We start from the raw sequence: 18317 nt of genomic DNA, 5'->3' as shown, positions 1-18317 counted from the left end.
CTGGATTGTGACTCTAGTAGCTGACTTTGGTCCTATAGATCCTAAGAGCAGGGTATGGATACCTGCAAGCAGCCTTCTCCTTTGTGCGCTCCTCAGAGCCACAACTGCAGCTCCCTGAGGTTCCCCGACCTGCTGCTGCTGCTCTTCTTCCTCCTATTCATCCAACCAGAGTACAGTGGCCAGGGTGACTCCCATGTCAAGCATTGTGCAGGCCATCTCTGAGGTTCTTGAAGGCTTAGAAGCAAAATGAAGTAGAAATACAGTGATCTCAAAGGCAGAAAAATCAGAAAAAAATCCAGCCAGGCGAATTGCAAACAGACTCCAACGATCTGAGTACGTGCAGGTGAGTGCCCCTTTAAATAGCACTTCCAAGTGCTGGTTGGGTCCAGCATTATGCTATATTCCTGTATTTTTCCAGTGAACCTGGTGTCAGGTAAGCGAGAATTGCACATGTAGGGAGGGGGCTTCTGCCAGACTCCTGCTGGAGATACAGTGGGAGTCCCGTGTAGGGAGGTGGGTTCTGCTGGAGTTACAGTGGGACTTCAGTGGAACCCTCGAGTAAATTTGGGGTCATATTGATCACACACGAAAAAAACTTTCCATTTGCTGTTATTCTGTCTGCATAAACATTCAACAGTCCTTGCACATTTTTTTTGTAAGCATTAATACCACTCTTTCCTAAAATTTCAACAACAGCACTTTCGCTTGATAATAGTAATCTCCTGAGGGAGGTGAAACAGAGAAGATTCTATTATGGCTAATGTAGCAAAGAAAAATTCTGAACAAATGTTCTGTGATCCCCAAGTGCAATTGAGCAAAGCTCCAGGAGATTACTATTTACCAACATCAATTCAGCAGTTGAACATATAATATATTTTAACAGAAATTACAGTCTGCATTAAAACAGAAACACATTGTACTCTAAACAGAAAAGCAAACTATCCTTGGGCACTGGGGCACACATTCCCTCTGCAAACAGAGAAAGATACTCAGGTAGATTTTATGTTCTGGATGGAAAATGGTGCTGCTGCAGGTCAGGTGAGTAGGTTCAGGGAAACTGCAGAGTTCACCATCAGCACTGCATCAGATCTCCACCCATTTCACCAGATTCCCACCCATTGTGTGCTGCAAGTCATCTTCTGTGGGCTGTGTGGCTGGCCTACAGTGCTCTCACCCCGACAACAAGATCCTCATTTCAATATTACAGTATAATGAATGTTACTGGTACTTAAAGTAGTATGGGCACAATTTCCTAATTTTCTTCCCCTGTGAATTTGCTGTGCTTTCAGATTGCCCAAATACAATGGGTGATCAGAGTTAGAATGAGATCTTCGTTGACTGAGGCCAACAGTACCTTATCCTCCTTAACCTCTGCACGTCATTTGGGTGACCGCTTTGCGGAACACCTCCGTTCAGTCCGTAAGGGTGACCCCGAGCTTCCGGTCGCCTGTCATTTCAATTCACCGCTCCATTCCCACTCGGACCTCACCGTCCTTGGCCTCTTGTACTGTTCCACGGAAGCTCAACGTAAACTCGAGGAACAGCACCTCATCTTCCGATTAGGCAGTCTGCAGCCTTCCGGTCTCAATATCGAGTTCAACAATTTCAGATCATAACCTCGGCCCCTATTTCATTTTCACTCATATTTTTCCACTCCTTTCCTTTCCCCCCCCCCCCTTTCCTTTTGTTTCTCTCTCACACCTGGCAGCTATCTTTTGCCCTGCCAGTACACTTTACACCTAATCACAGCCTATTACCATCTCGTCTAGCTTCTAATCTCTTTTACTTCTTTTGGTTCTTTTATTCTTTTGTCCGATCGCAGCCCTGCCTTCGATCTAGTTCCTTTTCTCTCCAGTTTTGAAGAAGGGTCAAACCCGAAACGTCAACTCAAATTTCTCTCCACGGATGTTGCCTGACTTGCTGAGTTTTTCCAGCATTTTCTGTTGTTATTTCTGCACGTCATTTGATGCAGTAGACCATGCTGTCCTCCTCCATTGCCTCTAACTATCTGCATGGTTCCATTCCTATCTATTTAAACACAACCAGCACATCCCCGGCAACAGCTTACTGTCCCATCCCTGCACCATCGCTTCTGGAGTCCCCCAGGTTTGAGGAAAAGTGCTTTTGCAGGCTCCTTTTCAGTAGGGAGGCAATAACTTAGTGATAAAAACAGAAAATGCTGGCAATACTCAGCAGGTCAGGCAGCATCTGTGGAGGGAGAAACAGAGTTAACGTTTCAAGCTGATGACCCTTCCAGCATCTGCAGTATTTTGCTTTTGTAATAAATCAGTGATGCTATCTTTCTGAACCTGAAAACCTGCACTATAGGGATGGCTAAACTCAGTGGCAGTCAAGGTCATCACATTCCTGAACTTTGATGCCTCAGGCTCAGTTCAAGCTACCACAGAGGCCATCAGCAACTCTAATCAATCAATCCTCAATGCACATATTGATCAAGCAAGTCACTGATGCATTGTTCATTAATCTGAAAATATTGAAAATACTCAGTCAGTTCTGATGAAGGGTTAATCCTAAAATGTTAACACGTTTGCTTTCTTTACAGATGTTGCCTGACCTGCTGAGTGTTTCCAGTATTTTATGTTTTTGTTTCAGATTTCCAGCATTTGAGAAAGACTCAGATTTGCTGCTTGCCTAGAAATCCAGCAACAGAATAGAAAGCTCTGCAATTTTTTCACATTGTAGCATTCCCCATAGTTTAGGGCATTACTGTCCACATAGCACAGTGCACCATGCCTGGCAGGAGAAGGGGACCAGGGTCAATGCTGTGTAAACCAGATGCTATACCTAAAGGAATATGTCAAGTAAGACTTTCCAACAATATGCTTTACCAGGCAAATTGTTGAAGTATATATGCCACAAAGTGTGTCCTGTTTCACATTTACTGTTTGCTCAAATCAGGCTCTCACAACCCTACAGCTTTTTTTGCTTATCATATATACCCACATTTGAGTAGGACACACATTCATGCTGCAACTTACAATTGAAAACTGAACATATTGATATCTTCAAAGGGCCTCACTTATAAATTAGTGTATACATCCTAGCTTCATGATCATTTACTAACACACAGAATTGGCTGCTGGTTCAGCACATATCTGCTACTTCAACATATCAAGATGACTTCTCTGTTGCATAACAAGATGGTATATAATTGTAAAGGTAGTTTTTGTTTTCACTTAGTAAGTATCAAAGCATGATACTTGACATTTATAGAAGTTAAGTTATGCTCAGCAATAATTTGCCATACCAGTTCTCATTACTATGCAATACTTTAGGTATTCATTGAATTTTTAGTGCTATGTTTTAAACTGTCAATATGATCCTTCAGATTTTAAAACCACAGAAAATATAAAATACAACTACATTTTGTGCTTGAAATTAGTTGTCATTAAATTAAACTCTCATATAAACAAGTGATCAATCATTCCAAATAACATTTTGCTGAATTATTGTCAATTTAGACACTACATTAAAAAACTTGACATGACTGTACCAAAATAAATGTAGGCATTTAAGTCTATAATTTTTGTAACCTACTTTTTCATGAATTGATTTTGTAATTATCATTGTGTTCAACAAAAATATGGTAATATAGCTTTAAAGACTTACACACTTGCAAAAGGCATTGACGTGTGAATGTCCCCATCTTTATTATTTTTAAATCCAGTGATTCTCTGTGATATACATGTCTCTGACATACTGAGAGTCATTTTTAACTTTTCTGCCTGAACCTTGTGTGATGCCTCTCGCTGCTTCAATAACATGGCTGCCACTGTGGAGGAATCCACATCTCACATATGCAGGCTATTGCTGCACAGATTCCAAAAAACATGTTGGCATCCTTGGCGCAGGTGGCAGGTCTGTGGCCATCTGCTGCGCAGCTCCTCATAGCAGAGGCCTTGTCATGAGTCTCAGGACCTCTCATGAATATTCAGACTGCAGCAGTACAGGCCTTCTGCTGCACTGTGAACTCCTCACTGGACAGCTCACAGAGGTCACTCAAGCCAGAAGGAAAATAGTGGCTGACTTGGTCAATGCCACTCCTTCCCAGGGCTCTGACATCTCTCAGGTGTACAGAATGTCAAAGAAGTTGAGAGAAGGTGAAGGTCGGAATAGTCAGTAGGTGTTGTTGATACTGCCTCATTCCACTCCCACAGCAGCCAGCCTCCACTCCATGAATTCACAGGAGCCTGAATGCAGGCAGGCCCAGGCTGCCCCCGCAGCATCAGGTGAGCTGCAGCCTGAAGCCAACCCATCTGGTGTTCTAGCTCTCGGTGGCCAAGAGCCAACTTGGGTCCCAGAGCTTGATATCAATAATCAGCTGCCATCCTCTAGCCCTTTCCCTGTCTTTGGGACACTACTTAAGAAAAACATCAGATTAGATGGCTGTGCACAAAAGATATCCACAGAGGAAACACTGTGGTGGAAAGATTTAGTTAGACATTGAAAAGATGGACTTTTCTGTACAATAAATGTGGTGGCACTGCAATGGATGGTTAGATGGAGGAATTAAATGAAGTATGACACCGTAGGAGAAAGTATCTGCATAGTGTTCCTGGGGATGGTTCTTCCTGTTGGTGCACGAGTGTCTTGGGGGGTCTTTCTGGAGACTTCCTTTGACAGCTTGGGTATCCTGCAGAGGTTCCAAGTTACTCTCCTCCTTCAGATAACATGCGGAGGGAGATTCCAAAAGGGACCCCCGTTATGCTGCTCAGTGAAGTCTCCTCAAAGCAACCAAGTCACTTAGAGCACACTATCCCAATATGTGTTTAAAACCAAAATCAGGTAAGTATGGAGAGAATTGAACTACATAAGAACATAAGAAACATGCAAAATAGGAGCAGGAATAGGCCACTTGGCCCCTCGAGCCTGCGCCGCCATTCAATAAGATCATGGCTGATCTTGGGCTCAAAGCTACTTCCCCGCTGATCTTGGGCTCAAAGCTACTTCCCCGCCCGCTTCCCATAACCTTTCACTCCCTAATCTTGCAAAAATCTGTCTATCTCCACCTTAAATGTATTTAATGACCCAGCCTCCACAGCTCTCTGGGGCAGAGAATTCCACAGATTTACGACCCTCTGAGAGAAGAAATTCCTCCTCATCTCAGTTCTAAAAGGGCAACCCCTTATTCTAAAACTGTGCCCCCACGTTCTAGATTTCCCTATGAGGGGAAACATCCTCTCTGCATCTACCCTGTCGAGCCCCCTCGGTATCTTATATGTTTCAATAAGAACACCTCTCATTCTTCTAAATTCCAATGAGTATAAGCCCAGCCTGCTCAACCTTTCCTCATAAGTCAACCCCCTCATCTCTGGAATTAACCTACTGAACTGCCTCCAATGCAAGTATATCCTTCCTTAAATAAGGAGACCAAAACTGTATGCAGTACTCAAGGTGTGGTCTCACCAATACCCTGTACAGTTGTAGCAGGACTTTCCTGCTTTTATACTCCAACCCCTTTGAAATAAAGGCCAACATTCCATTTGCCTTTTTGATTACTTGCTATACCTGCATGCTAACTTTTTGTGTTTCATGCACAAGGACCCCCAGGTCCCTCTGAACTGTAGCATTTTGTAATCTCTCTCCATTTAAATAATAATTTGCTTTTTTCTTTTTCTTGCCAAAGTGTATAACCTCACACTTTCCCACATTATACTCTGTCTGCCAAATGTTTGCCCACTCACTTAGCCTGTCTATATCCCTTTGCAGATTCTTTGAGTCCTCTGCACAACTTGCTTTCCCATCCATCTTTGTATCATCCGCAAACTTGGCTACATTGGCCCAGTAATTCCGGGCACAACGCGTGAGTACGGACGGGGCACTCACGCGTGTGCCTGGAGGAATTGCCGGTTTTCAGCATGCACAGCGCATGCGCTGAAAACTGGCATTTCCTGTCCTCTGACCCAAGGGGTTAAGAGGCAGTACGCGCGCGACTGCACAGGCAGCGCGTGCGCAGTGAAATTCCTTTTTTTTTCCACAGTTGCCCGAGTGTAAAGGCCTCCGGTCTTTACGCGTGGAAAAACCAGACGTAAGTATTTAGTTTTACAGGTAAGTGGGCTTTTAGTACAATGTAGAAATTTTTTTTCCACAAGTTTGTTATTTTTAAAGAATTTACAGTAAGGTAAGTTTAGTTTTAGACCCTATTTTTAAAAAATTTATTTTTTACAAAAAATTGATTAATTGTTTAAAACATTTTTTAAAACTTATTTATAGTTAATATAATCAGTGGGATGTTTTTAAAAATTTTATTTAAAGTTAAAGTAGTGTTTTGGCAGCCCATACTTTTCATGAGTTTGACAGCTCTTCCTGTCAAACTCATGAATGAGTTTCCCCTCCCCTGATTGGCTGCACAGTGCTCACCTGATCCCAGCCTGCACCTCGCACTAACTACGCCGCTGGATCAGGTTAGCACAGCGCGCTGACATCTGAACCGGGCCAGTGACAGGAAATGTAAGCAGGCCCGGGCTTCAGATGTCGGCACGCAGGGTGAGTGCAGATCGGGGGCTTGCACGCGCGGCAAGCTCCCGATCCTAATTTCAGGGCCATTAACTAATACAGTTTCCAGTGACTTTACCTTTCATACAGCACCCAAACTATTCTTTAAGTTTTCGTTACACTATCTTTTTATGGGACAGCTTGCACGTGACCTGCGACTGATGCTGCCCCTGGAAATTGGGTCACAGGTCATCCTGACATAAATGCAATGAAAATTACTTATTTGCATTGCCACCTTTGGGCACAGCCAAGCGAGACCCATTTAAAAAAGCAATCAGAAGATCAGGGGGCAGTGCTAGGGGAGTAGAAATTTGGCCTTCGCTCAATTATCCAAAGTGCTAAGGCCCGGAACAAAAGCAAAATACTGCAGATGCTGGTAATCTGAAATAAGGACAGAAAATGCTGGAAACACTCAGCAAGTCAGACAGCATCTGTGGAGGAAGAAGCAGAGTTAACATTTCAGGTCAATGACCTTTAGCCCTATATTCTTTTGCCATAGCCTTCACTCAAGGGAATTCATACAGAATATACGAGTTAGATGCTTACTGAGCTCTTCAGTCTGACCAGCTGCCAGAAATCTAAGAACTCATGTACACGGAAAGGTTTTATATTCTTTACTCCTTTGAAGATAGTGCTGTCAGTCAATCATGATCAAAGCAACAACAATGCAGATTCCACTAATATTAAAATCACAATATCACAGAGACCCCATGGAATGCTAAATAGGCATTGTCTGGAATCCTAGCTGGTTCAGTGACTGCAGCTGCGGCATGCTGATTTGAAACATATCACTTCGCCGTTTTCACACACACCGGCTAGCTATTATTGACACAAAACACATTTAGCCTGACATAGTACATTAACAAAATCCTTATAAACAATACTGATTGTACATTGAATGACAGGGTGCAATTTACAAAGCAACTTCCCTCCAACACCAGCACAACACAGGACCTGGAACAAAATCAATTACCCTACCTTTGAAGTAGAGATAAAAGATAGCTGCTTCAAAGCTATTAGCGATTTTTTTCAGTAAAAATAAACCAGCACAAATTGTACAATTTGAGATAGTGTGTATCCCTAACAGACTGCAGAAATGTACTGGACTTGTTGACATTCAGCCTGTTATTATCATGTCATGATTGAACTTTACTTGTCATTGATGCAAGTTTTGGGTCTGCCTTAGCTATTCTCTTGGGTACAGCGAAACAAGCAACTGAACATCCTCAGGAGTGTTCCTGTACTGACCAATATCTAAATTGTAATATGATAACCCAGGAATGTTACAACAGGAGTCCCTTCAATTAATAGAGGTAAACCAGGTGGGTTCCTCAGGCATGCACTCTGATTCTCCGGAGTATCCGGTATTCCCTGCACCCAGGCAATCCAGTGTGTCTTGTGCAGACCTGGGCAAGCTCCACTAATTAATCTGGAATGAGTTAACTGGCTCTCATTGCCTCTGTTTGAAGTAGACAATGAACTAAGGCATTCCACAAACTAGCTGTTCTAGTATTAATGCACATCTTCAATGACTGCAGCCTTTTTAAAAAAAAGTCAACACTTAACATAATTAATTCCCAAATCCGTTCTGTGAAAAAAAATCAAAAATCTTGAAATGTGGCATATAATACATGCCTGAACATCACATAGGTTTACATTTCAGTGCCACCAAAACATCTACCAAGCTTTTCTCTTTTCAGAGGTTAATGGGCATTCTGTGTAGTAACAGAATTTTCTGTTTTTATTTAAGTTTTTCAACATTTGCAAGTTTTTGCTTATATCACAGTTGAATTTTTTTGGTATGGCTGATGTAAAATTTTGCACACATCCCCTTCTTTGAGGCACATGATATCTGCATTGTTATGAAAAATTACTGCCTTACTTCATGCATATATATCTTGTAGTTATTGACAAGTGATGTGCAATAATTAGTTTACAATGGGGTAGCATATTTTAATGTTAAAGACAGGATGCTTGACATTACATGTATGAGTTAATACATAGTGCTCTGCGTACAATGGGTTTCCCACACTTCTATCTGAGCCAGTAGGAGCAAAAAATGTTAAAGCTATGGACACTGCACAGCAGCAATATCTAACCTTTGAGCTCATTAAGTGCACAGTTAGTAGATTAACAAATAGCTCAATAGCATTACTGTGGCTCTTCGGTTGAGTGCCAGCAACATTGGAACGCGTGTGTTTATATACAGAGGGAATGATCTGTCCCAGCCAGTAAATGTTAAATGCATTGAGAGAATGGGTGGCAGCATTCATTACAAAAACTCTGAATTAATTAAAAACACCCAGGCACCTTTACACCCAGCTTGACACAGTACTAAAGTTAAACTTCAAGCAAGGCACTGTGAAATGGCCTCTCTTTAGCGGGAGGGGAAGTCCACAATCTTTTATAGCAACATAATAGTGGCCGTATAACTACACCCTGTGATTTTGGTGCTGCTTCGATAATAGTACTGTAAATTATATTTGGTCTGTTGGAAGCACCAGGCTTCATGGACTGAATTACTTCTCATTTCATATTTTCTAATGAAGTTGTCACTGCTTTGCACCAACAAAGCCTTAAAACAGCACATCTCGATAAGACAACCATATGTCAACAAGATAAATCTCCCTTCTGGCAAAGCTTTTATTGAAGTATCAGGAAAATAAATTATTAGCGCTGCATCTCCAAGTCTAAATGAATAATCCACCCTGACCCTGAACTTAAAATCCATGATTTGGATGTGGACACACTCTGCTTCATTTACAGCCCAAGAGTCGTACATCACACTGATGTTTGTGCATATTATTTGTCACGTTAAAAACATCTTTCTCCTTTAGGTTCCACCTGGGCAATCTATCATTGCTTAGTCAAAACGTCAGGCAGGATAACGTCTCAGGCTCAATGGCAGCTTGACTCAGCTATTGTGGGGCACGGAACTGTGGTAAAGGATGAATCACACTCCATTTTTGTCTCTCTTTGTAGTGGGAATTACCTGCCTTTCACTCTGCACTTTCTTTTTTTTAAATTACTCTGCACTTTCTTTGGGTGGGATCTTGACCCACTGGGAGTCACAGCAGAGCCTTTCGCTTTTTGGCACATATTAAAGGGGTATCAAGAAATTTGATGGCGCCATGACCATTTTTCAGGCGCTAAACAGGTGCTTAAGCCTACGATATGGCAAGTAGCAAAAACATGCTCACTACGAAATGGAAATATGCAGCCTGCCATATTGGTAAAGACAAAAATATACACGTCCAGGGCCCTTGCCCGAAACAGGCATTAGACCCTTTTCATATGAAACTAAGGAGTCTAACATCTGTCAGAGGCCCTCTCAGCAATAGTGGTCTGCACTGAGGCACCCAGCGCCGGTGCTGGCTGCTTTCAAGGTCTACATGCGGCCTAACGGGCGGTCCTTAAAGGGACTGCTGCAAACCGGCACCAGAAAGGTAAGTTTGTTAAAAATATTTATCTGAATGTGGAGCTGGGTGGAGCTGGTGACCGCTCACCCCCCCCTCTGATTGCGGCCTTGACTTCCCCCACTGCTTGCGGCCTCCTCTGATTGCCACCGCTACCCTCCCCGATCTCGATCGCCCAACACTCCTAGTTGCCCGCATCTCCCTGTCCCTTTCAGTTGAGGGCCACTGCGATCTCCGAGGCCTCCTCTCTGGTGAGATTCCTGGGGACGCCCATTAAGTGTCCGCAGCTTTTGCTGGTTTGATGATAATGAAGCCCGAGGCCTAATATTAGGTGCGCCTCAGGTCTATCCATTGAGGCTCAGGGATTGTTCCGTGTATCCCCTGCGTGCCCATTTTTTGGGCGCAAATGAATTTTACTCAAATGTCATTTTGGCAAAAATGGATTACAGTTACTGAACGTCTCCAAATAATACACATAATATAAAGCATTTATACTGTTGATACTTACATGTTGCCAATTCTATTTTGCGCTTATGAGGAGGGTCTTGAATAATTTTGTTAATATCACCTCGACCTTCAAGTTCCACTGGTTTTTCCCACACTGACAGTTGTATTGAGGGGTTGAAGAAGAAAACACGGTCATCTCCAGTCCAGACAACACACCTGCGCATAGAAAAAGTTACACTGATAAAATAATGGATGGAAATATTGCAGAAGAAGTCTTGGTTTTGATTTTACTGAATGATTCCAGTATGGTAAATAATTTATCTAAATTTAAAGCACAACTGAGTGTCGATTTTAGCTCTTGCTGAAAAATATTGTTGTATTGCATCAGTGGAAGTCGCGTACCATTAGAACAATGATTCCGCTCGTGTTTACAGAACAATACGGAATTGGATCACAACACAACACAACTTCAAGAAATGGATCCAAAGAAAATTTGCCTTTAACAAATTAGAAATGAATCCTATTTACAGTTTGTTTCAACTCAATAATACTCTTTATTTGTTCTGACAATACACATAACGGGGCAGAAATTCCTCCCCAAACGCGTCTGGCCGGAGGAAATGCCGGTTTTCAGCATGCACAGCGCATGCGCTGAAAACCGGCATTTCCTCTCCTCCAACCCAAGAGTTGAAGAGGCTAGCGCGTGCGCTGTAGGGGGCAGCACGTGCGTCTTGGATTTCCTCTGTTTTGGGGGATTTGCACATGCGTAAAGGCCTCCGGTCTTTACGCTTGTAAAAAGCACACGTAAGTATTTATTTTTACAGGTAAGTGGTGTTTTAGTGTAATTTAGAATTTTTTTTTCCACAGGTTTATTATTTTAAAGAATCTACAATAAGGTAAGTTTAGTTTTAGAACCTTTTTATTAAAAAATTATTTTTTTCAAAAAAAAAAATTATTGTTTCAATTATTTTTTTTAACTTATTTATACTTAATTTAATGATTGGGATGTTTTTTAAATTTTTATTTAAAGTTTAAATAGTGTTTTGGGCCCCCGTAGTTTTCGTGAGTTTGACAGCTCTTACTCTCAAACTCATGAATGAACCTTCCCCTCCCCTGATTGGTTGTACAGTGCTCACCTGATCCCAGCCGGCACATCGCACTAACTACGCTGCTGGATCAGGTAAGCACTGCGCGCTGACATCTGAACCGGGCCTGTGACAGGAAATGCAAGCAGGCCCGGGCCTCAGATGTCAGCACGCAGGGTGAGTGCAGATCGGGGGCTTGCACCCGCGGGAAGCCCCCGACCCGAATTTTTGGCCCAACATATATACATAAATTGCACTGAGACCTAGATTTTAATAGTTGTCACAATCTGCAAAGAACTAAATTGTAGTGTCAGGTCATTTTATAGTTCTTATTTTTTAATCTCACCGTTTCAAAGAAAAATTAAGTTGCTCTTTAGATCTTTCTACACTATGCACCATTCCGAAGTTGAAAGTATGGCACAGAAGCTGTTCCCTGATCCCTACAAGGCTGCTCTTTAGTCTGTAACAGACCTGATTTTAACCTAATTCGCTCGACGGGATTGGGGCGGGTTCGGGTCGGTCACCCATTTTACACCCACACGATTTTTCGCTCCATTGGATTCTGCACGGAGTTAGCAGGCAGGAAAGGACTCTGGCGGGGGAGAGAGGTGGGAAAGGATCCAGGGGCGGAGTAGAATAGAAGCAGTGGAATAGCAAATGTTCGTGGGGCCATAAAATTCTTTTTTTTTAAATGCCCTGAAGAATTGCCACATGGACTAGCTAAATGATTTTTGCTAGTGCCTGTGGAATCAAATCTTAGCCAAATCACTGTCTTTAGCAAAGGATGAACAGAAAGGAGGGAAAGCTGTATTTAAAAAAAAGAAAATCTCCCTTTAAAAGAAAATGGGTGTTACTGTGCTTGTTCTGGACCGATGGACATTATGTGACATTCTGGACATTTTTACATGCAATAGCACCCTCTGGTGGCGGTTATTGTGTTAACAGTTTGTATGCTGGAAAGGTCATCTGATCTTTCTTCCTGTGTGAGGTCATTTGACCTTTGTTCCTTTCTTCCTGTGAGAGGTTATTTGACCTTCCTACCTTTCTTCCTGTTAACCCCAGGAAGCAGTTTTGCCAGGAAGAACCTGACTTGAGTAATGGAGAATCTGCCATGAGAGGTTCCATTTACAATCCAATGTAATCTGATTTCATATGTTAGGCCAAGCGCAATATCTTTTCACAAATTCGTTCAAGTAAAGGCTTCAAACAGCAAACAGCTTCAGAAGAATTATTTTTGAATGAGTGTTTAACTTGCTGGATAGCTAGATAGGAGCACGTCTAGCGCGGCCAGTACAGTGCTATTCTTCAATGGCTGAAACAATGGAAATAGGTGAAAGGGACAGAGGAGTTTAAAATTAGACATATTCTTGATCTCCACCACAGCTAAAAAGAAATTGCTACTTTCCTGTTCTATTTTGCAATTTTCATTTCAAATTGACTGCTTGCATCTGGCTTGAGTGTTTTTAATAAGATATACTTAAAAAACTACTCAAATAAACCACTACTTCAGATCTGAATTCAAGGCAATATCTGTACACTTACTACAAAGGCAATAACCAGGAATTATCAGGATCAGACTATATATCCTGTAGTTCCATTACAATTCACAGGAAACTTACACTGTACATCAATGCTTATAGTATGGATAGAGCATTATATAAAGTATCTATACTGTGCATATCAAATAAAATACATAATTACGTAACTCATGTATTACCCTGTCGCTCCATTTCAAACTTAATTACATTCAAAGTCCCCAAAGATGGAACCTGTTTCTACCAAGGATTCACAAGTGCTTTCAAGCACTTTACTTAAACTATAACACTCCAGATGGTATTCTGTAAAGGTTTGTTGGAGAGATAAAGCCAGAATTCATTGCATCAGTGAGAAAACGCAATAGTAATCTGGAAGAATCTAGTGAGAAAAGCATGGCATAATTTGTGAGCCTGGTCAGAATGAGCAAATAATGAGATTCCAGGTGTGATCTGTTAGGGCCCGAAACAGCGGAATTGTCTGTGAAAGCAATCAACTTTCAAATAGGAATGCAAGGGTTTCCAATTAGCAGCGGCACTGGAAGTTAATCGGGAAGTTAAGCCACCAAAACAGAGCTCAGTCACAATAGATTTCTTTACCCAGAGAATGGTGGGAATGTGGAACTCGCTACCACATGGAATGATTGAGGCGAATAGCAGGGATGCATTTAAGGGGAAGCTAGTTAAGTACATGAGGGAGAAAGGAATCGAAGCATATATAGATAGGGTGAGATAAGCAAGCTGGGAGGAGGCTCGTGTGGAGCATAAATATAGATCTGTTTGGCCGAATTGCCTGTTTCTGTGCTGTAAAATTCTATGTAATCATAATTTACAAAAAAATTAAGTATCTTGACCCCCATAATACACAAAGGGGGAAAAATTCAGTTGGTTGCACCACCCGTTAACGCCTTAAGAGGGCGCTAAGTGGGGCGCAAACCAACTAGTGCCCGGGCGCGGCACTGCCCACGCCTCCCGCCAAATTCAGCGGGAGGTTAGTGGTGGCGCTAACCGTTAGCGCTGCGCCGCTGGCGATGACGTCATCGGTGAGCGCAGCGCCCTGCTCACGCCCCGGCCGCGATCTTTGGGAGCGCCCCCTGATTTACCGCCGGACGCTATGTCCGACAGGGCCAGGGTGGCGTACCTGCGGCCGGGGAGGCGCAAATTAAAGGCGCGGTACGGGGGCGGCCATTTTTGTTGTTGGCCACCTGCCAGCACCCGCCTGTGCTCCCGTCCCCGGCCTCCGGAACCCCCCCCCTGCGGAGTGCCGGCTGCGCTCCAAGAGCCCGGCATTTCTCTTGGATGCCGGGCTCTTTTGCCTGCACTCCCGATCCCCGGGTGGCCCAACTGGTAGCGCCTCGCTTCCCTTTGGGGCACAACCGACCAATTTCTGGCGCGGGGGCGCTAATTTTTCTGGGGCGCTACTTTTAGCGCACCGGCGAAGTTAGCACCCCAAATGGGGCTATACTGAATTTCTCCCCCAAATTGTCTAATAATTCAGATCTAATCAGAGACTTTCAATTTGTGGCTGTAAAAAGAGGAGGGACAGAACTTATGTGAACAGAGGTGGGAAACTGACAGGATTAGATGGGCCACTGGTTTTACATCCTGCCCGATTTTACGTTCCATTAAAAGGTAATGGGAATAAAGTAACGTATCCGCATCCTCCTTATGGACTCAGGGAAAATATTTCCAGTTCATATCAAGTAATTCCCATTCAATGCTCTACATCCAATGAAAGTACTGTGTATAAGATTTACTTAAACTTACCTATGGAGCAAATTAATCAAAGTGCGCACGTTACTTGTAACTAGATGCTCTGTAAAAAAGTTTTTTATAAGATACACTTGCCAATGATCTTCAGTATATACGACCTCAGTCTAGCTGATAGACCTTTCATAATTGTCTTGCCATTCACAATCAGCAATGATAAGGGATAATCGTTTCAGCAGGACAAATATCTTGGATTATCTTAATGAGCCAGATAACCTACCATCTGCAAAGGCCTTTGTGCTGTACTAGGACATGGACCATAAGAGAAATGCTGAATAAATTTCACTTCACCATTTCTCACAGTTTTGTACTCTTTTATTTTTCATTTCAGATTAATTTAAGATTATTGATTTAACCCGAGTACCTATCTGAAGTTTAATGTGTAAAATCTCGATTGGGGAACATTTCCTCTCTGTGCTAGGTGTAGCAAATTAGAAATGAATACAGAAAGAAGAGTTTTATGATTCTGAAACACCTAACACTGTTGTGTTTTTAAAAGCCTACACCAGCTAGCTTGAGATGTCTAAATAGAGCTGATGGACCCACGACCAAGAGTTCGTAGTTTCTCTTCATTGTTTTTCACAAACCAAGTAGCATAGAAAATAGAAAAGCAAAATACTGCGGATGCTGGAAATCTGAAATAAAAACAGAAAATACTGGAAATACTCAGCAGGTCAGGCAGCATCTGTGGAGAGAGAAACAGAGTTTACATTTCAGGTCGATGACCCTTCGTCAGAACTGGAAAAGTTGGAGATGGAACTGTAGGAGTCTACGTAATCCTTGCAAAAAATACTGAACTCGGAGAGGTTCAACAGAAAAGGTTTAATTGTTGAGGCTGCATGCTGAACACAAAATGGAGTCAGAGACTACACAAAGTACGACTGCCTTTCATCAGTGCACAGCTTCGACTGCTCCTCCCCCGCTCTGGGCTTAACTATGTTGCAGATCGAGTTTCTTAAAGGTGTGATCCTTCTTAAAGGCATGACGCCTGATTTATAGTCTACGGACCGGAAAGCGGATTGTGTCCGTTCTGTGATCGGTACACCACACAGCTCCCCCCAGAATCCGCTAGTAGGGAGTATACGAACCGGCGTGGCGGCTTGATGGCACGGCCGGAACGGCTCTTGGCGGTTGGTGTCGGGAGCGGGGCGGTCGGACGCGTCGGGCTCTTAGGCGGTCTGCCCTGCGGTGGGGGTTGGCCCACTTGAACGGGTTCATCGGGCTCTAGGTGCGCCAGCTTGAGCCGATCGACCAACACCTTGTCAGTTATGCCGCCCACTTCGAGGAGGAAGAACTTGTTCCCCGTCTGGAGTACCTTGTAGGGTCTGTCGTATGGGGGCCGTAGAGGTCCTCGGTGGGCGTCATGGTGCACGAAAACAAATTTGACCATGTGCAGGCTAGGTGGTATGCGGGTTGCTGGTTCGCCGTGCCGGCCGGTGGGTACTGGCGCGAACTGTTGTGCTCGGTTGGCGAAAGCGCGGCGTTGCTGGTCAGCCGACCAGGGGGTCGTGGCGGTGGGCAGGAACTCTCCGGGTACGCACAGCGGCTGGCTGTACACGAGTTCCGCCGCCGAGGCTTGCAGGTCTTCCTTGACCGCGGAGCGTAGGCCGAGTAGCACCCACGGGAGGCGGTCGATCCAAGCCTCGTCCTCGAGGCTGGCGCGGAGGGACGCCTTCATGGACCTGTGGAATCGCTCGCACAGTCCGTTGGCTTGGGGGTGGTAAGCCGTGGTGCGGTGAATGGCCACCCCGAGGTTTCGGGCGATGGCAGCCCACAGATCAGAGGTGAACTGCGGGCCTCTATCCGACGTCATGTCGGAGGGGACGCTGAACCGAGCGACCCAGGTACCGATGAACTCCCTCACGATGTCGGCGGTGGTGGTGGACGTCAGTGGAATGGCCTCGGGCCAGCGGGCGGTACGGTCCACGATTGTCAGCAGGTGCGTGTGACCTTGTGATGGCGGCAGGGGGCCGATGAGGTCAATGTGGACGTGGTCGAACCTTCTTTCTGGCACGGTGAACTCCTCGAGTGGGGCTTTGATATGCTGGTGGATTTTGGCACGCTGGCAAGCTATGCAGGATCTGGACCAGACCCACACATCTTTGCGCAGGCCGCGCCAGACAAATCAGTTGGCCACCAGTCTAATGGACGCGCGGGTGCCGGGGTGTGAGAGGCCGTGGACGATGTCGAACACCCGTTTTCGCCAGGACGCCGGGACTACGGGGCGGGGTTGCGCCAAGGAGGTGTCGCATTTGACTGTGATGGCGGACGGGCCGTAGGCAACATCGGTCAGTCGCAGCCCTGGGAGGGTTGTGGGCGCGGAGAGCAGATCGGGGTCGGTGCGTTGCTCCGCTGCCAGTTGAGCAGAGTCCACTGCAAGGTGGGCGCCGTGGACGGCGGGGCGGGATAGGCAGTCGGCCACCACGTTGTCTCGACCGGAGACGTGCCGGATGTCCGTGGTGAATTCGGACACCGCGGCGAGCTGGCGTTGTTGCCTGGCTGACCACGGGTCCGCAGATTTCGCCATCGCGAATGTCAGGGTTTGTGGTCGACAAACGTGGTGAAGGGGCGGCCCTCCAGAAGAAATCTAAAATGGTGGACTGCCAGGTACAGTGCGAGGAGCTCGCGGTCAAAGGCGCTGTATTTGGCCTCCGGGGGGCGCAGTTGGCGGCTTAAAAAGGCCAGCGGTTGCCAGGCCCCGTCGACCCACTGTTCGTACACGGCGCCGACCGCGTGGTTGGAGGCGTCCGTGGTGAGGGCCACCCTGGTGTTGGGCTGTGGGTGAGCGAGCATGGTGGCGTTGGCGAGCGCCTTTTTGGTCGAGTCGAAAGCGGTCAACATGTCCGCCGACCACTCGATCGCCATTCTGTCTTTCTTACCCCGGAGGGCTTCGTATAGGGGCCGCATGAGGGAGGCCGCTCCGGGAATGAAGCGGTTGTAAAAGTTGATCATCCCCAAGAACTCCTGGAGGCCTTTGATGGTGGTAGGCCGGGGGAACTGCTGGACGGCTTGCACCTTGGCGGGCAGGGGAATGGCTCCGTCCTGCGTGATGTGGTGGCCGAGGAATTCGATCCTGCTGAGGCCGAATTGGCACTTGGCTGGGCTGATGATGAGCCCGTGCTCACTGAGCCGCTGGAACAGGGTGTGGAGGTGCTCGATGTGCTCCTGCTTGGAGGAACTAGCTACCAGGATGTCATCCAGGTAGACAAAGAGGAACTTCAGGTCCCGGAGGACCGAGTCCATGAGCCGCTGGAAGGCCTGGGCTGCGTTTTTGAGGCCGAAGGGCATTTGGAGAAACTCGAATAGCCCAAAAGGGGTGATTATGGCCGTCTTGGGAACGTCCATGGGGTGGACTGGCACCTGATGGTAACCGCGCACCAGGTCGACTTTGGAGAAAACTGAGTGGCCGGCCAGTCTAGCCGAGAAGTCTTGAATGTGCGGTATGGGGTACCGATCTGGCGTGGTGGCGTCGTTTAGGCGCCGGTGGTCCCCGCAGGGGCGCCATCCCCCGTCGGGTTTGGTGACGATGTGGAGTGGGGAGGCCCAGGGGC

The 18317-nt window shown here is 45.4% G+C and overlaps 1 protein-coding gene across 1 annotated transcript in view; it reads right to left on the bottom strand.

Moving 5' to 3' along the window:
• The window catches only part of tcerg1l (transcription elongation regulator 1 like), a gene marked incomplete at its 5' end in the record, with an annotated part of 294947 nt that overhangs the window by 228400 nt on the left and 48230 nt on the right, over positions 1–18317 (bottom strand). The window contains one exon of the mRNA XM_085994022.1: positions 10441–10595. Coding sequence (XP_085850148.1) covers positions 10441–10595 — 155 coding nt within the window. The remainder of the gene's footprint in view (positions 1–10440; positions 10596–18317) is intronic.

Source organism: Somniosus microcephalus, chromosome 8 (genome assembly GCF_052327205.1).
Source record: "Somniosus microcephalus isolate GS21.2 chromosome 8, FLI_Smic_1.0, whole genome shotgun sequence".
Lineage (NCBI taxonomy): Eukaryota > Metazoa > Chordata > Chondrichthyes > Squaliformes > Somniosidae > Somniosus > Somniosus microcephalus.
The sequence above is the reverse complement of the archived record's forward strand: the minus strand, read 5'-3'. Positions and strand labels throughout refer to the sequence as shown.